Source organism: Anneissia japonica, unplaced genomic scaffold (genome assembly GCF_011630105.1).
Source record: "Anneissia japonica isolate Jap-2015-1 unplaced genomic scaffold, ASM1163010v1 scaffold212_len457575_cov179, whole genome shotgun sequence".
NCBI classification, from domain to species: domain Eukaryota; kingdom Metazoa; phylum Echinodermata; class Crinoidea; order Comatulida; family Comatulidae; genus Anneissia; species Anneissia japonica.
In genome coordinates this window covers 106564-125863 of record NW_022758217.1, presented here as the reverse complement: position 1 = coordinate 125863, position 19300 = coordinate 106564, and the positions used below count along the sequence as shown (strand labels likewise).

The 19300-nt window shown below is 34.1% G+C and overlaps 2 protein-coding genes across 5 annotated transcripts in view; one reads left to right on the top strand and one right to left on the bottom strand.

Moving 5' to 3' along the window:
- Positions 1-3814: 3814 nt before the first annotated feature.
- LOC117125220 (glyoxylate reductase/hydroxypyruvate reductase-like) lies at positions 3815-10350 on the top strand. The gene is made up of 8 exons (XM_033271669.1): positions 3815-3944; positions 4646-4779; positions 7264-7336; positions 7578-7691; positions 8189-8379; positions 8954-9089; positions 9412-9542; positions 10220-10350. Exons 1-8 carry the CDS (start codon positions 3868-3870, stop codon positions 10348-10350), a joined length of 987 nt encoding a protein of 328 aa, XP_033127560.1. The 5' UTR covers positions 3815-3867.
- A 433-nt stretch (positions 10351-10783) lies between these two features.
- Positions 10784-19300, bottom strand: part of LOC117125218 (indoleamine 2,3-dioxygenase 2-like) — a 10197-nt gene continuing 1680 nt past the window's right edge. For 3 of the 4 annotated variants that reach the window (XM_033271667.1, XM_033271665.1, XM_033271666.1), the window contains exons 2-11: positions 18817-18981; positions 17002-17097; positions 14790-14909; positions 14120-14253; positions 12805-12925; positions 12526-12622; positions 12184-12235; positions 11821-11896; positions 11239-11317; positions 10784-11109 (exon numbers count right to left, since the gene is read on the bottom strand). In XM_033271667.1, the coding sequence (XP_033127558.1) occupies positions 11000-11109; positions 11239-11317; positions 11821-11896; positions 12184-12235; positions 12526-12622; positions 12805-12925; positions 14120-14253; positions 14790-14909; positions 17002-17097; positions 18817-18966 (1035 nt within the window). In that variant the 5' untranslated portion in view covers positions 18967-18981 and the 3' untranslated portion in view covers positions 10784-10999. The remainder of the gene's footprint in view (positions 11110-11238; positions 11318-11820; positions 11897-12183; positions 12236-12525; positions 12623-12804; positions 12926-14119; positions 14254-14789; positions 14910-17001; positions 17098-18816; positions 18982-19300) is intronic. The other variant, XM_033271668.1, reaches the window with a different exon arrangement.

Genomic DNA, 19300 nt, shown 5'->3' with positions numbered 1-19300 from the left:
TTCAACAGGTGGTGCGTGGTACTAAGCATTTGTTTAATAGTCTTATAATGCAAAAGTTAACATAACATGCCGGGTGTACCGGTAAACATAGTCCTATGTTTTCAACATGCCGGGTGTACCGGTGTAGGTTTAGGAAAAAGCCGCGTTTGGGGTTAGTATGGGACGTGACGATTCTGGTGCCGTGTTTATTACCGGTATATTATTATGGTAAAATTATGTTGTACTGTAAAGTCTTTTTTACTTGAGGCTTTGTAAAATACTGATATGAGTCACTAGCAGCATTTAAATTTAGATGATGTAAGAAAACCATAGTTTCTGTTTTGACTGTACTTGAAACAATGTTATTGTCATTAAACAAGTGCATTTACACCGTTCGAATCCGAATATTTTCGATACGAAAGCCTACCGCCGAACCGATCAGGAAATCGAATCAGTCAGGGAACAGTGAAATTTTCGATGCTCTACAAAACGAAAATGCGGTCCAAGTTGTCAATTGTTTTCATTGATATTATGTAATGTACTTTACAACATTTGTTGATTGTAAATGTGCCGCCAGCAAAAATGCTTTGGTTTATTATAATATATATTATTGTATAAATTACGCGGGTTATCAATATGTTAGAATGGGACCATACAGCACGATTGGTGCAGAATAAAATCTATATCATTCAAGTTCCAGCTTAATCGACAGACTTTAACTAAACGAGAAGTTGTATTTCGATTCTTCGAATGGATTATTCTACGACTAAAAGTATCTTTGTTACTCGGCAAATATCACCAAAGGCGGTGACTATGTTAAAGAAGAGGTAAGACCACGGAGACATCTGTCTCTTATACACATCTAGATGTGTATAAGAGACAGATATTTAAGTAGGCACATCTTTGCTATAGGGTTTGTTTGGACCAAGCTTTATAAAGATCTAAGCATGGGAATTGACGAAAACGCTTAGAAATGGAAAGGGATAGGATAAAAATAAGGAAAATTAGATTTACTAACAAAAAGTTATGATAGTAATAACAATGATAATGATAATGGAAATGGAAATGGCTGTGGTTGTAACAGGAGTGGCGCTAGCGGCGGTGAGGGCCCCATGGGGAGAGTTCTCCTTTTCTCCACCCCCACCCCCGCCGTCGGGGAGAAAAAAAATGTATTTTTTGCATATTAGTAAACTATAAAGTCGATTATAACTCCGATGGTGACATCATCGCTTTTATTTGCACTGACTCCGATTTTTTGCGTCCCGTGTGCAAAAAAGCTCGAAGCAGGGGTGATTTTACTACCGAACATTGCGATGGAATATTTTGTTGCCAGGCCAAGCTATGAACGTGCAGAGCGAATCTAAAAAATATCGCTCTATGGCACTGGTTAACATGAATGAATTCCTAGACTGTTGTACAAAGGCATAATGGTTACAAATGTATAAATGGTGTTGCACCTTCCCGCTTATGTAATGATATAGAAAAGGTTGTTGACCGACATGGATATTCTACGAGATACGCTCACTCGCTTAACGTTATCCCCCCAATTCAAAATTGTTCTGTAATGAATGGCTCTTTTTAAAAATCTCTAGAGCAAAAGTCTGGAACAAAATCCCAATCAGAATTCAAGAATATCAATCTCTTAATTTGTTCAAAATTACTTATAAGAAACACTTTTTCTGATTATGACAATTCATTTCCTTTTATATTTTCTTGGTCTATATTTTTAACATTTAATCCCGGTCCCGAAACTTTGACTCAGAAGTACCGGGACCATCGGCTTTTCAAATTGTTCAACCAAACCAACCAAGGGAAATGAATTTTTTTTCTGAATGCAATATCGCGTCAGTTTACAGCATTACATGACAATTTGCGTCAACTAATGCTAATTCGCGTCAACTAACGCCCGGCCATCAACACAGAACTAATTCGCAGTATTTCTACAATGTATACTATATATAATTCTGTATGTTCTCCTATTTGGATGTTGTTGAATAAATTTGATTATTCATAATTATTTTTTTTAGGTTTAGTAGACGCTGGATTATAAAATCATTTTTAAAGTACAAGAATGGTACCGTAAATGCTCGATAAGCGCCGCTCTCGAAACGCCGCTGCTTTAATCGAAAGTACCGTATATTACTCTGTGTGTAATAAAACACCTAGAAACAGGGTTATACAATTGTATGCAGTGTTAAAATTACGATTGCGCGCACCTAGTTTCCTAACAATTTTCCCTGCAAATTTGAGCTGATGTTCTGATATATTTTTTATGATAAACATATCCATTTTCACAAAAAAAAATAAATGCCTCCCTCAAAAACCCTTCCCAACCCATACTGTAAAGTTTTTTAACTGCACGGAGTATCTCAAAAATCAGCTCAAATTTAATATATATTTTGTTCAAAACCTAATTTTCGGCAAAGATCTGTGCGGAAATCGGCCCTTTTATTTTCCCAAATGTGCGGATCGATTTCTAGGTCAAATTTTTGCTTGGAGGATATATTCCCAGCGCAGGCCTTACTACACATAGGCGCATAAATATACAGTCTGGTTCTCAACAATAATGTAGGCCTAGGCCTACTAGGTAACGGGCCTATCTAGAGTGTATTTTCAATAAGAATGCCTAGGCCTAAGCCTAGACTACAGTTATAGTTAACTTAAGGGTAGGGTGGAGTACTGAGGTGCATTATACAATTGTATGCAGTGTTAAAATGAACAAATAACACAATGAAGACTCAAGCATTTCTTTACAAACGTTTGTTAACGATTAAGGACCAGGACAGGCCCATCTAACTACGGGAATAAGTGGACGGTAACATAACGGGCATGGAGAACGTCACCAAAATAGTTGGGTTTTTTTTATAAGCGCTGCTCTCGAATTCTGCAATGAAGCCTCTAAAAATTTTATAAGCGCCGCGGCGCTTTTTCGAGCATTTACGGTAATTACTAAGAATGATGCTTCACATGATTTCTTGAATAGATTTTCTAGTTTCCTCAATTCAGACTTGCTAACTTCAATATAGAAAATATTATGAAGTACCGGTAAACATACAGTATGTTTTCAACGTAACCTACATTTTGAACATACATTAGCCTATAAACTAATTTATTAACATAGGCCTACACCATTAGCGGTGGCATTCAACAGGTGGTGCGTGGTACTAAGCATTTGTTTAATAGTCTTATAATGCAAAAGTTAACATAACATGCCGGGTGTACCGGTAAACATAGGCCTATGTTTTCAACATGCCGGGTGTACCGGTGTAGGTTTAGGAAAAAGCCGCGTTTGGGGTTAGTATGGGACGTGACGATTCTGGTGCCGTGTTTATTACCGGTATGTTATTATGGTAAAATTATGTGTACTGTAAAGTCTTTTTTACTTGAGGCTTTGTAAAATACTGATATGAGTCACTAGCAGCATTTAAATTTAGATGATGTAAGAAAACCATAGTTTCTGTTTTGACTGTACTTGAAACAATGTTATTGCCATTAAACAAGTGCATTTACACCGTCCGAATCCGAATGTTTTCGATACGAAAGCCTACCGCCGAACTGATCAGGAAATCGAATCAGTCAGGGAACAGTGAAATTCTCGATGCTCTACAAAACGAAACGTCCCTAATCTTACCAGGGAAAATGCAGTCCAAGTTGTCAATTGTTTTCATTGATATCATGTAATGTACTTTACAACATTTGTTGATTTTAAATGTGCCGCCAGCAAAAATGCTTTTGTTTATTATAATATATATTATTGTATAAATTACGCGGGTTATCAATATGTTGAATGGGACCATACAGCACGATTGGTGCAGAATAAAATCTATATCTGTTCCAGCTTAATCGACAGACTTTAACTAAACGAGAAGTTGTATTTCGATTCTTCGAATGGATTATTCTATGACTAAACGTATCTTTGTTACTCGGCAAATATCACCAAAGGCGGTGACTATGTTAAAGAAGAGGTAAGACCACGGAGACATTGATTTTCTTTACTTTGATTATAGACAAAGAGAGTGGACCCATGGTGGAGATTTCTTTTCCAAAATGATCATACTAAAAATACTAAACATATTGCAAAAAACGACAGTAGCGTACAGTACAGAGTTTATGTTGCTTGAATAAGAAAATTGGCGTATAGTAAGCCACACACGATGTCACCAACTGATCAGCACTGCCACGTTTACCAGATTTCTGAGTATACCTATCTATCGCAAATGAAAAATATGACGGTTTTCTTGCGATATTATGCTCGTTTATTAAAAGATAATAATAATAATAATAATAATAATAATAATAATAATATAGAAATTTATATAGCGCTAAAGGTTTATTGTAGGAAGAGGATTATTTAGGAAAAGATATTATGGCGATTTCGCAACCTTACGAAAACGATAACGAATACGAATACCGGTCATTCGTGCCTAAAGCGTTCTTAACAACATGGTGTTTGAGCTCAATATGATCCTTGAATCATGCAAAAGGCACGAGTCGCCTACGTTGTGAAAAATATGCCACTGTAGATGAAGGGTTGTCTTATAGAAATTTATGACGTAACCGTATTCGTTACCGTATAGTTTTCGTAATCTTGCTAAAACTCCCTAATGCATCCATGAAAAGATAATTTTGTAGCGTTTTCTAACATTATGCCTTTCTTTGATATCAGGTGCAATGTTATCATGTGGGAAAGTGAGGACCAACCCGTACCAAGAAATGAACTCTTAAAAAGAATTGTGGGATGTGACGGACTGTACTGTCTTCTAACAGATAATATTGATGTCGAGGTTATAGATGCTGCAGGTTAGTAAAGGCCAACTCAGACAGCGTCGGCCGACGCAGCCCGACGCGATTTGTTGTCGCGTCGGGTCTGTGTGAGTTGAACGCAGACGCGATGGTGTGCGTCGGGGGTAGTCGCGTAGTAGAATATTAAACGTGTTTAATATTTCTCACGACGGCTTAAGACTGTCCCCCGACGATAAATCGGGTCGGGCTGCGTCGGCCGACGCTGTCTGAGTTGACCTTAATGTATTATTCAAAAATCTCTAAACTTAAATTGTCCCATACTAAATACCAAAAAAAATCATAAAATATTTTTGAAATTAACTTGCCCATTTTGAAGTAACATAAAAGTTATCAACTTGAACATAGCAATTAGTGTATTTTAAAAATGTCTAGCCGTCAGTTTACAGCGAAAATGATAGAAACACTTCCAGTCACTGAGAGTGTTTTATTATTTTTATTATAATTTTTTTGGTTTTAAAATCAGAATACAAATTTTTTAAATTCAATAATTTTTATGCACAAGTTAATAATTTGTATGCTATTGCAATATGAGTAAGTTTATTTCAAAATTATTTTTTATGATTTTTTGACTTTAGCAAGGGACAATACATTTTTAACAAGAGGCTGATAAGAGAACTTATGGCAAAAATTAAAATAACACGCGCGCGCGCGTTTTTTTACGTACCGATACTTTTCGGCGCCGTTTCAGCTGCAGTTTTATTGTCATTTGTAAAATTCATTTTATATAGAAACACAGTTGCAAGGGTCCGCTCATAAATAAACATTATTATTAGGCCTATTATTAATCTAATCCACCGCCGGACACCATCCCGGTATTTCTGAATCACTCGGGGCTTGAATATTGAGATTGTGAATGTAATGACTTTTTTTTTTATTAATATTTTTTTTTTTACTTATTACGTTATATGAATACTAAAATACAAAACGGTGATACAAGGCTAAAATTGTCTGCATTACAATAAAATTACACAATAAATACTATTAAAAATTACAAAAACTTACAATTACAAAAAGCAATTAATTTACTAAAAGAGATTGCACATTAAATAATTAACAATTACAAAAAATTATAATTACAAAAAACTTAATTTACTATATGCAAAATGTACTAAATACAATAAAAAATATTATTTACAATAATAATACTATAAAACGATCTAATTATATAAAATGTTTCACAACCGACACATGTTTTACAACCGACAAAATGTTTCACAACCGACTTGAACTAATTCTTACTTATGTTAACCACATGCTTACCTAAGATTATACTGACACTGGTTTCAAATGGAATAATTGACAACTTTGGTTTGTATCAATGTTTTAATAAGTACATAAAACTATGTCACAAATATGTGTGCAAAAATGCACAGGGACACCACGCTGTTTGTGTATTTTTCTTGAAATCTGTGTGCCTGATGCCATCATCATACACAGTATAATAGATTCAAGTAAGATGTTGAAAAAAGTGTATATAAACATGCCTTTGGAACACTTTTTTCGAGTTTCATTTACCTTAACGTCAACTCCGTCTTAGAAAGCACCAGGCTTAATCACACAACAGTTTTCTTTTATAAACCTCTAATTAAAAAAATTATCAGTAAATCCTGTGCAATGAATAAAAATACATACATAATAAAATGATTAACAGTCAAACACATTTTGCATAAATGAGGTCCCATGAAAAATTGTAATTTTTAATGATTATTTAAGAAAGAATAATGCTGGGCACTCACTGCGTCGTACGACAAATCTAACTCCGCTCCCTGTGAACGATAGATGACGCAACGCCGTCTGCTGATTGACGGTAGCAATCTGAACGGATCGTTGTTAAAAACGATCCGTTGCGCACGTCGTGTCGCTTTCTTCATAGCATCACATCGGCCGACAACCGTTATGCGCAGTAAGTGCCCAGCTTACATTCTATGTTCCGTGCATTGAAGAATTCTGAGAATATTCATAGTAATTGTTATTTTTTTAAAAGGAAACATCGTACCGACGTCATTATTTTGGGTCAAGACGGCACGTCCGGTGAATAATCACAATATAGTTTTCTACACTAATTTAAGTGTATGGGTATACACTTAAAATGTCTTTGTCTAATTATTAAATTTATATCACCATAAGCTATAAAAATGTGTAAAATATAAGCATGAATCTGTACTTACATGGCCAGATGAATGAAAATACTCAATCGATGTGTCACCAAATCGTAACCAGCCTTCACCATGCCCTCACGATGTCACCGGGGACGCAACTGCCGAAAAAACTATTTTTGGCAGCGAAGGGACGCTACCAATAAACAATCAACAAACTACCGGGTTTCTGGGTTAAAGGTAATATACATACGTTTTGTGTAAATTTCAACACAAAGAAAGCGGCTTAGTTTCGTTTGGAGACACATCTTACAAAAAAATTAAAAAGACAAAAAAAAAGTATTTATCATATGTTAAATATTACCAATCTTCTGTTTTATTCTAGGGCCTAACTTAAAGATAATTAGCACAATGTCTGCTGGGTTTGATCATATCGACATTGTTACCTGCAAGCAGAGGTAAAAACTAGTCAGATAGGCCTAATTGAGATTTAAATGAGCGATATTAGTAAGAATTTTAGAATCTATGACAAATCAAGACAAACGAACTGTGGCGCAATTTCAGTTAAAATACAGAGATTGATTCTTATTTTACTATCCTATTTTTTGTGAGTAACCTTTACATTAAATGAGAATGAAAATACTATAATTATTTCTAAAAGTTAATTACAGATTAATACCGCTGTTCTATTTTTTCTAGGAACATTACAGTTGGCTTCACTCCCGACGTTCTCACAGCAACAGCAGAGCTTACTGTCGCCCTCTTGCTAATGGTTTCACGGAGAACAGTCGAAGGAGTCAATATCGTAAAAAGGTAAATTTGCGTGAGCTTAATTAATCAAAAGTTACAATTAAAAGTTCTGTAAGGTCACTGATTAGATTGGAGTAATTGCAAAATATTAATATATTCAAATCCAGGTCTAATTAGAGCCTACACTTATTTACAAAATCGTACTTATGATGACAGACTTTTCAAGTTAGTAAAATGCATTTCTTTTCATCCGTAAATACAAAAATTCCGTAGCACCTAATAATTTGTCTTGAGTTATAAAAAAAAATATACAATATAAAAAGATAAATGTAAGCAAAAAGTACATAAGATTCAGGAATCAAAATTAGAAGTAAACAATTGTCTCAGAAATAAACATCATGATGATAATTATTAGTGATTGTAACTCCAACATACAATAAACGACAATGTAAAAAGAAAAGCGATAAGAACTTATAATTAAAACTATAATTAAATAATAACTAATATTAAAATTATAATAAAAACTTGTATAATAATTATGCATTCATTCTTTTTATTAGTGGCGGTTGGGGTAGCTGGAAGCCTATTTGGATGTGTGGTTCCAGCTTGTCTGATAGTACCGTCGGTATCGTCGGCTTAGGAAGAATTGGCCTTGCTGTAGCAAGAAGATTAAAGCCATTTGGTGTTAAAAGATTTTTGTATAATAACCAGAATCCCAAATCTGAAGCAGACATAATTTGTGCAGAGTTTGGTGAGATAAATCTGACATGACTATTCTCTATAGGACTATTTTGATAATCGTTTTACTTATATAGTGTTATAGGCCTACCGTAAATGCTCGAATAGGCCCAAGCTCTTAACTTAAGCTTATAACATTTTTAGAGGCTAGTGCGGCGCTTATAAAAAATATTGGCGTGGCGTGGCGTTAGTTCAATGACCTCTCATAGGTCCTACGTCATCGTAAATGAAAATGCTTGCGTCTTCATTTTTTATTTCATTGTGTTTTTGTTTATTTTTTTTACAGTATACCTTTTTCTCATTATACCTATATTTTATAGCTATTCATACCTATTTTATTCATTATCGATTACTTTTGTTATTATTAGGCCTATATATTTAGTTTAGATGTGCTTATATCCATCACATTTAAAAGTATTGAAGGCATACGAGATATTCATGTATTTCATGAATTATAATTTTGGGAGCATGACGTAGTGTGAATGACATTTTTTATTCCTTATCGTCCTGAATTTTAAAGTGAATTTGTTTGCGCACCGGAAGAATACAACAATAGACCTAATACATAATCTTCTTCCTGTCTTCAGTTTCATTTGACAAACTTTTGAGAGAGAGCGACTTTGTGGTTATTTGTTGTCCGTTGACCCCTGACACTAAAGAAATGTTCAGCCGACATGCCTTTGAAAAAATGAAGTCATCAGCCATTCTGATAAACACAAGCAGGTAAACTTTATTACATCTGTACAAGCAAAGGTCATAGCATTCTATACTCTTTGGGAGAATTATTAACATGCCCAACGTTTCCTAACTTAATTTTCCTGGTGTCAATGTTCCCGCGTGGTGCGACTGAAGAAATAGATATGAAAACATGAAAATATGAGTAGTTATTTATAAAAGAAATAAAACAAAACCCCGGTATGCAAAAGTAAATAATATTTCACATACCTAGACTACTATTATAACTTTTATCTGCACGATACCAAAATAAATCATTACTGATTTCTGTATTTACTAACATCCCCATAAATTTTAATTTTTATTTCAGAGGGGGTATTATACAACACGATGATTTGTACCAAGCATTAAAAACTGGTCAGATTAAAGCCGCAGGACTGGATGTGACCACGCCAGAACCATTACCTAGTGATCACCAACTTCTTAGTCTAACAAACTGTGGTAAGCCTAAAAAACACCGTATTATATATATTTTTTTCGATTGTATGTATATCGCTTGCTTACAGCATATGCGAAAATGGATCATTCAGCTAAGATTCCCTCTTGGTCCCAAATGGGACATGCTCGTATTCTTGGGCACGCCTACTAAAACACGTTTCGGTAGTGTAAAAATATGTGAGCTATTATATATAATTATATATAATTGAGATATAATTCAGTCGTATAATAACAGTAATTATTTTGTAATGTTGAAGTTTCAGTGTATAGGTGCAGCGACGTCTTGAATTGGGGTGGGGGGCTGATGGCGGAAGGTGAAGTGGGGACTTGATTAGTTGACCAATTGCAAAATATGGTGATTTTAGGTGATTTTTAACTGATTCGAGGAGGGGGGGCGACTGGGGGTGTAATTTTGGTTGACGTGCCCTCCCCCTCGCGCCCTCCCCTAGGTACGCCACTGAATAGATGCTGGAATTATTTTTATTTGTATTTCACAAAATGGAATTATAGAAATAACTATTTTATTATTTTTGTCATATTTGTTTACCCTCTTCATATTCTATGACCAACACTATGTGGTGTGTAACCAACTGTTCATAAAATGATCGCTATTGTATCTTACATGTTATCTAGAAATTTCGTCACCAATCAATGCCACTATATTTTTGTTATTTTTGTAGTTGTCCTTCCCCACATCGGCAGTGCAACTGAAGACTCAAGAGATCTAATGGCAGTATTAGCAGCGGAGAACCTGCTGGCTGGACTCGAGGACTTGCCAATGCCCCATGAAGTAAATATAGGGGTGGAATGATGAGAAGTTTTTTTTTTATTTTTAATAATATTATTATTATTATTATTTATTTATTTTTTTCTTTTTTCCAGGACCACAATGAAAAACATTTCTTTAAAATGATTGTGTCATCCTGGCTAAAGATATTAGTAAATAAATAAAGTAAATAAATGTTGGGGAATGACTTGTGATAGTGTTATTAGCTAGTAGTTGTTAACGTAGCAGCATTCTGCAGAACAGCAAAAGCAACAGTAGCAACAGCAACAATAGCAGCAGCAATCACAACAGCAGCAGCAACAACGACGAAATGAGCCACAAGAAAATAAAAACATGACGAACTAGGCATAGCAGTAATTTCGAGTAAAGGTTTAGAGTAATTGAGTTAAAGAAATACTTGGACATAAATCTGTTTTATTTATTCAGTCTAGCAGTAACAGGCCCAATAGATTTGATGTTTTTTTTTTTTTTTTTCGTTTTGAAATACTCAATAACCCACGTGGAAACGGCAGAAACTATTGCTATATCGCAGTAGACTGTGAGATGTTTGCTTGTGTGAAAAAAGCTCTGATTCCAAACTCACTTGAAAGAACAGTAACAGCAGCAGTGGTATTGCAGTAAACATGTAGGCCTACTATACTAAGCATATTACTATAAAATTAAAAAGATATCATTATGTTTTAATAAAGATATTACCATATGACTGAATTGATGGCCCATTTCTGGTAGTTTCAACAAATTGCTTATGGGCAGGACACAGCATGTTGAAAAACATCTTGTAACCTATAATATAATAATTATTTATTATTATAATTTTTCTATCAGTTCTCTCGTTCAATGGAACTCCAAGGTAAAGAAATGATGAATACTATATGAAATAGGTATATTAATTCATTCAAGCATGATAATTACCAGAATTTGACTGAGTGACTCCTAGTGCCGCATCGAAGGCAAATAATATAGCACTTTGAGCGCCGCTACCACCAGCGTACTTAAAAAAAAAACAATATTATGGTAAGACTAGGTTAATAATAATAATTATTATATTACAGTACTTAAATGATATTAATGGCGTACCTATTAACAAAGTTATTGAAAGAGAATAGAGTCCACTCTGCTCGTTTTGTGCATAAATAAACGTAACGTCCGAGGAAGCAGCTTCGGAAGAGCGCCCGCTGTAACCTGGATTATTTTTATTTACAGTTTGTCGCCACCATGCTTTGTTTTCGCTTATCTTTGTCCACACAATATATTAAACGCTTCTAATTTGTGCGAAGTTGGTTCTGGCGCGCACTGATATTCAATTTGCAGCTCATTCGAAAACTATAAGGAACAATGTATTTCTTTTTCTGATGGATGGCAAGTGTTGCTTGATTAAATTGCTCAAAACTGATCAAACCTGTTGTTACTGAACACAGACAGGTCTCTCATTATTTTTGAGTGGAATTAAAACAATAAATTAATTGACCTTAATTACTGATATAGAGTACTTACTACTCTTGGATGAGGACTCACGCCCTCATATATGAGACCTTGTAAGCCCTTCGATTTAAACGCAGTACTGTCCCACCTTAAACGTAAAGTAAGGTTTTAGTTTTTCTAAATTACTGTTATGTATTGTAACTAGAATCGTTATATATGTTTCAACTTTATTAAAAATTACAAAAGAAAGGTCTGAAATTTTTCTTTCGGTTTTGTAACTGGGTTACAATGTTACAAAATAACCTTTAGCTAGCAATATAATACGATCATTAAGGTCTTCATATAAAGTTGTCTGTTATTTATATCAACCTGCAATGTTTTAGTTTAAAATATAATTTATATTTGACTCAAATTCAAAGTACCACTTAAACTCACCCATTAAAAAACGGTCGAAGTACGCCGTAAAAGACATCAGGGCGGCATTGTTCTTAATATGCAATACATGGATTCGAAAAGTGAAACAGATATTTTATCACATTACGATATGGTCGAGTGTTTAGCTGTTCTCATCATTATCCTTATCATCATCATTATCATAATCATCATCATTATCTTCCTCAGCATCATCATCATTATCATCATCATCATCATCATCATCATCATCATCATCATCATCATCATCATCATCATCATCATCATAATCATCACCTGTAGTAGCATCATCATTATAATTATCCTCATCACAGTCACCGTCATAATCGGTATTTTATAGCCTACCATGCATTCTTTTAAGTGCCAGTTCAACTTGTGATATAGAAGCAGATATAGCCATTAAACAGTCTTTCAGTACTTTTGTTTCCGCGCCCTTGACAGCCTTAAAAACATGGTTCAAATATTTTGACTTTTCTGGTAAGATAAGGATTATACAGAATATGTTTTTGCTTATTATCATGAAAGTATTAGGATGGTTATGATGATGCCGAATATCATAATTGCATTATTAATGATCATATAAACAATAATTATCAGCGCAGTGTGTTTCCCCACCCCATTTACCTGCTGAGCTCGAACTATTGCGCACACGCCTGGCGCTGCGTCAAGTTCCATTTGGAGGGCAACCATGAAAAACCAAGATTCGTCTTCCCCTCCACGTACTTTTATGATAGTTTCAACATTACTGAAAACCGAATATAAAAATATAAGTTAAGACAAGTACACTTTTTTTTTTTTATAAGAACCAGTAAACTTCTGCCCAGGCTCAGTGTTCTTATTTTTTGGCCGATTTCAGGCTCAAAATTTTCTTATTTTGTTCTTATTTTACACACTTTTCAAATTATTACAGTATACACTGTACTGTACCAGAATGTAGGTATAAGTTGCCCTGGAAAAAAATTGCCCCTGAAAAAAGGGCCTGGAAAAAAATGACCCGAAAAAAAGGCTGCTAAAAATGGCTCCAACTGACAGGAGGACACTTACTGTACTGTATTATAGAGAGTATTATATAATGACATCTACTGAACTTAAAGGAACAAATAGGCCTATAAGTTTTTTTTGTTTTTTTGGTTTTTTTAAATAAAAATTTCATTTGACATTTTATCTGAGCCTCAATTTTGTTCTTATTTTGTTCTTAATTTTTAAGCAATTTCAGCCTCATTGTTTTTATAAAATGTGTTCTTATAAAAAAAAGTGTGTATTTTACTTTCTGTGTATTGTACAATATAGTAATTAAGCAGTTAAAAATAGAACTAGAGCGTAAGGTCAAAAGTAGTACTTAACTCTGTGGCAAGCTACAGAGGGTAGAGCAATACCAGAGAATGTTAGGCTATAGCGAAACACTTCTTTGCCACAGTCACAGAAGTTTGGGATGGTAGAATAGCGAATATTCCCATTTCTGTAATGTCGTGACTTCCAGAAATGGGGATAGGCTATTCTACAACCAAACAAGTCAGGAAATAATAGATTGAAACAATAGTCTAGGTCAGGGTCGGATTCAAGGTGGACACAGCCGGTCCGCCCACACCCCCTACATTTTTCAAAATTATTATTAAAATTGAGAAAAAAGAACATTATATACAAATTCAAGTCTGAGAGTGCCATTTCCGGCCATCTGGAAGTGCCACAATCATAAATCTTCTTAAATACCCCAACCATAGTGGGCCTGAAGTGTAGACCTCCCTGAGCCCATCCTATATTCCCGGATGAGCCACTGTAGGTGGGATGGCTGAAGGTAAGATTGAGGGCTAGTGAGAGTGAATAATGTGAACAAAGTGTGCATAGAGTCAAGAAACATTTAAAAAAAAAAGAATGAAATAAAGGTACGCCAAATGTAGGCCTAAAAATAATGATAAGGGAAACAAAATGTCATTTTTACCTTAGTTCTAATTTTTTACTTCTATCTCGGAGCGTCCAGTTATTCAAAACGAACGTGTAGTGTCGAAGGGCAGGATCAATTCCGAGTCGTTCTGATACTCCACACACAGGTATTGCTAAGTTCATCGGAATACTCTATAGAACATTTGTAAGTGCTCTTTAAGATGTCAGTTAGTATAAAAAGTAAAGCAGGAGAAACTAACTGCAAGCTATTCATATATATTTTTTTTAAATATTGTAATCAATCCAATTCAATAGATATGGAGAAACAATGGAAATGAAAATTTCTGTAAACTCAGCTACCTCCCTGTAGGCCTACCAAATGGCCTTTCGTGGCACCAGTGCTTTAGCAGAAAGGAGAAGCGTGAACTTTTATAATCTCAAGCGTTCCCAATTCTGCACACCACGATTCGTTCACTTTCAATACCCATTGACAGAATGAGATAATTATTTTTTGTGGTCATCCCAGCTTTTTATATAAATATATGTATATTAAAATTTTTAATTTGAAATATGATTTTAATGGAATGAAAAGGTTTTGAGGTTATTTTTTCCTTTGGAGAATGTAAACATTATCCGTGATTGCCTGGTGTGCTTTATCACACTCAGAATGTATTTTATCATGGTTATAATTATATTTGAGTTTAATTTTGATTCATTACGGTTCTTACTGAGACTATATTTTGTTCTCCTGCCATCCAAACATAGCCATGCACCAAAGCCGTCAGGCACGTGTGGGCAAGCCGCAATTCTTTATGTGATTGTAGGTGCTCGTGGTGTAAAAATGGCATCTAAAAGCAAAATATTTGTAAAGTATACTGTATCATTGACATAGCAAGTAATATTAGGGAGTATCTGTGCATGCATGAATCATAAAGGACGCAATTTGGCCCGAACCTAAGGGTGGCCATTAGGGTCAAAATAGACAAATATCGCCGTAAGAACCAATCCACTCCAAAAAGACAATGCAAACCAGGCAACTATCAAAATCATCACCGGTAAAGAAAGAATCATCTCGTAAAGACAAAACTGTGTACGTAATAGGCAAAACTGCTAGGACACATTAACAAAAAACTGATATTGTATATTATTCAAATGTCTGTAAAATAACTATGGACGCTCGGGGGAAAGAGCACTGTCAGACATTTTAAAAAATGGGTTTGAAGTATGTATGTATTCATTTTTAAATATAGGTCTATCCAGCATCTAGTTAAAAAATAGACCAAAATATGCAGTAGCACCTCTCTAGCAAACGAATATCATGGAATCACACTCGAGATTTTAGAATTTATAAAGAAAAGAAAAGGCTATGCAAAAGTCATGTGGTTCACGTTTTTATTTTAATAAAAACAATGCCACGCATATTCCAAAAAGGATGAAGGAAGCAATATGTTTTAATTAAATCATTATTACACATTTGAGACTGACTTTCTGTGCATTAAAAAAAAATAATTAAAAAACTTTGAACATGTTGGTTTAATGGCTAAGCATAATGGATATTTTCATTTAAGTATCAGCATATCAATATCATTTGTTTTCATTTATTCGACATACAAACTATCTCACAACAATCCCAGATGGAAGTTTTTTTTTTCTCTTTTGTGGGAATTTCACCCACCTTTATTTCTTTCTCTTTTTGTTATTTTTTACATTTTTTTTTGTCATCCCAGATGGAAGTTAGTGAGTTTACAAAAACAATGCAATGCAAGCATACAAATGATTAAAATACTTACATGATAATACATTTTATATCTAAGTCTGTCTCTTATACACATCTAGATGTGTATAAGAGACAGCATATATATATAGACGCTTAGTATATTATTTTTCCAGGGTCGTTTATTCTTGACCATGAATGTTAGCCCTGTTTTTGCCATTTTACTCGACAAAATACAGTAGCGTAACACATTAGTTATAGCAATTTTAACACTGGTACCCCTTTAAGTAACATAAAAACAAAGAACAAACATTGTTCTTATCAATTTTGGCACAGTTGGAGTTTTCAGTTGAATATCAGCATATCAAAATATATATATCATTTATTTGGTATAAAAACAATGTCACAGCAATCCAGAGGGAAAGCTAGTGAGTTCACAAAAAGAGAAAAAATAAAAATGTGACACCGGTATAATATGATATATTAATATTCTTTTATTCCTAAAATAACCTATTTATCCGAGCCACTCCTGCTGGTCATAAATTGCTGCCGATTAATTACAGTTTCTTTCTATGTAATTTAGTTAGTCTGTACGGCGTGAATTTGTCCGTTCCGATTGAGGTTGTCTTTACGGCATGATTTTTGTTTTGCCTATTACGTACAAGGTTTTGTATTTACGGGATGATTCTTTCTTTACCGGTGTTGAATTTGACAGTTGCGTGGTTGGAATTGTCTTTTTGGGGGGATTTGTTTTTACGGCGATATAATTGTATATTTTGGCCCTAGTGGTTGCCCATACGAATTACGTTGTGCAGAAGGTTGTGCAGAAGACGATAGATCGGTCACACATGAGTTCTAGCGTCACGTCGTCGCGCAAATCGGAAGCCGGTTTTCTACTATGCGAATGCGCATTCACATCCTTATCGGAGATTTTGCGAAGCGAAAAAATGCGTAATCAATCAGAGCTCAGGAAGCGAACCGACACTTTGACTCGCGCGAATAAATTTGTCTGGTAGAAAACCAGCTAGAATCCTGTTTTCCACTGTGCGAATTTATTCGCGCGAATCGAAAGCGTCGTTCCATGCGCATTTGAATATCTATCGGAGTTGTTGCGAAGTGAAAAAATTGCACAACCAATTAGAACTCAGGAAGTGAATCGACGCTTTGATTCGCATATTACAAATAAGAATATTTGGACACAAATTTGACATTGAGTACATTCCCACCTTTTGTATTTCGGCTCGCAATGTTCCGTCTTCAACCAGACTTGCTGTTTTCCTAGCCAGCTTTTCCCAAACTTCAAAATACGGTGGCAATGATTGCTTTAAAGGTTTTAAAAGTTTTAAAAAGATAAATGTGCTCATAAATGAAAATATTGATTGGAAAAAAGTCTGGTATTCTAAGGTATATTGTATGAAACACATAGTGAAAATAGCACAATTTAATTTTAAAATATTACACCGTATATTAGATTGAAAGATTGAAAGATTGGAATATAGTTACTGACAACTTATGTGATAAAATGTCATTCAGAAATTAAAAATGAAAAGAACATGCTAGTTAACCATATAACAATTCAACCTGCGTGGCATAATTTTAATGCACTGATTGCTGGGTGCTTTCCTACAGAGAGAACATTAACACTTGGTTTAACTTGGTTCAACATAGTCACTGGAACTCCAAAAAGACTTATGAATGAACTTGTTTCTTTATTTACCTTTTGTATTTACAATTCACAATTCTTATTTAAACCAGCGAAGAAAAGTGAAAATCGAGAATCCAAAAATATCTGGAACCTATTTAAATTAGAACTTAATATCAAATGAATACACATGTAATTTTAATGAAGCCGAGAAGAAATGGGCCGACATAAAGGAAAAGCTCTCTGATTTCATAAAATGAGGGGAAAAACAACTAATCGTTAATAATTGATGCATTTAAATATAAGCATATAAGTATATAACAAAATGTTATTAATGTGAATTTTTATAGTTTTCAAATCTTATTTTAGATACAGGCTCATGTTTATTGTTTTATTAAATGATTTTATTTGTATAAGTTGTTCTATATTCATGTTGTTAATAATATTAGTAAAAGTATATATTTAATGTAAAGGAGAGAACGGAAATATATAAGTCATTTCTAACTAAGTATATAAGTATATAACTAAATTGTATTTATATAAGTTTTATAATTTTTAAATCTAATATATTTTAGATACAAGCTCGTGTGTACAGTTTTATTAAATGATTTTATTTGTATTTATTGTTTATATCTAAGTTGTAAATAATTCAAATATATATTATAATAAGAGTATATATACAGTATAATGTAAAGGAGAGAACCAAAATCGTATAATTCATTTCCAATTTTATCCCAATGTTTACATTAGTAATTGCAATGTTTGTATCTTGCAATATTAAATGTGTATAGTTGCCTAATTTAAATTTTATTATTAATATACTGTTGTGTGATCTTCATTGTGAAATGGAAAGTTGAAAAAATATTAGGCCTATGTGCTGAAATAAATGTGGGTTTGACTCCCACAAAAGAGAAAAAAAAAAGATAAATGTCAAATATAACGCTAGTATTTATCATATTTTTTTAAACATTACTTAATTTCATAATATATTACATACTTATATAGGATACTTACAATTACATACTTAACTTTGAAAACCGAAAGGTCCACTGATTAATCTCAGATAAGATAGTATAATACATACTCCAAGTATCGACATGCACGCCATCGTGTCGGGATTCAACATCAATGATCAGGATTCCATTAATGTCGAAATATTGAATCCCGACACGATGGCTTTGCTCAGTGAAAAACATAGTTAATGGCTTTAACACATTCTGTTCTCAAAGAGAATAGCCGACTGGAGATTTGATAATTATACAAATTGACAATTAATAATGCCACTATGATAGTAAATGCGTGAGGACTGTAGACCTATCTTTTTAAAAAGTAATCATTAAACAAAATTATATAACTATAGATAATAACAACAACCTGTCTAGAAGTAAAAAGGAATTACCAATGGGTTCGCAAGAACAAATCCTAACTCAGGGGAAATTCCAATTTTTTTCAAATCGTCTGCACATTCTTGAAATCTGATAGACATATTTGGTGGAAAGTCAATTGTTTTGGAAAAATCAGCGCTTACAGGACACTCGATCGTAGCCATAATTTGTTAATGTAACTGTAAAAAAAAAAAAAAAAAATTAAAAACACAAAATACTGTAATTTAAAACAATGAACGATATCAGTTCTTTTAATTTATTTTCGAATTGTAAATGTTCGTTTCCACATGGTAAAGGTTGGTGAACTGGTAAGTTCGCAAGGAGAAAATTTCTGGTTGTGCGGCCGTCTTACCATGGAGGTATTATTGAGAAGGAGATCACTCGGAAAAGCTACGCGCACGCAGCGCTATGCAAATGAACCAAGATCAAAGTTGCCGCAGCGCGTAAAGAACGTTTGCGCGATGCCTTTGAAGTCCCATGTGTTCCCCGCCATCAAAT

Bases quoted from the DNA above. Each gene is read 5' to 3' on its own strand.
- LOC117125220 (XM_033271669.1), top strand. From the start codon at position 3,868: ATGGATTATTCTATGACTAAACGTATCTTTGTTACTCGGCAAATATCA. The intron at 3,945-4,645 runs GTAAGACCACGG...CTTTGATATCAG, and splicing joins GTGACTATGTTAAAGAAGAG to GTGCAATGTTATCATGTGGG. The intron at 9,543-10,219 runs GTAAGCCTAAAA...TTATTTTTGTAG, and splicing joins TCTTAGTCTAACAAACTGTG to TTGTCCTTCCCCACATCGGC.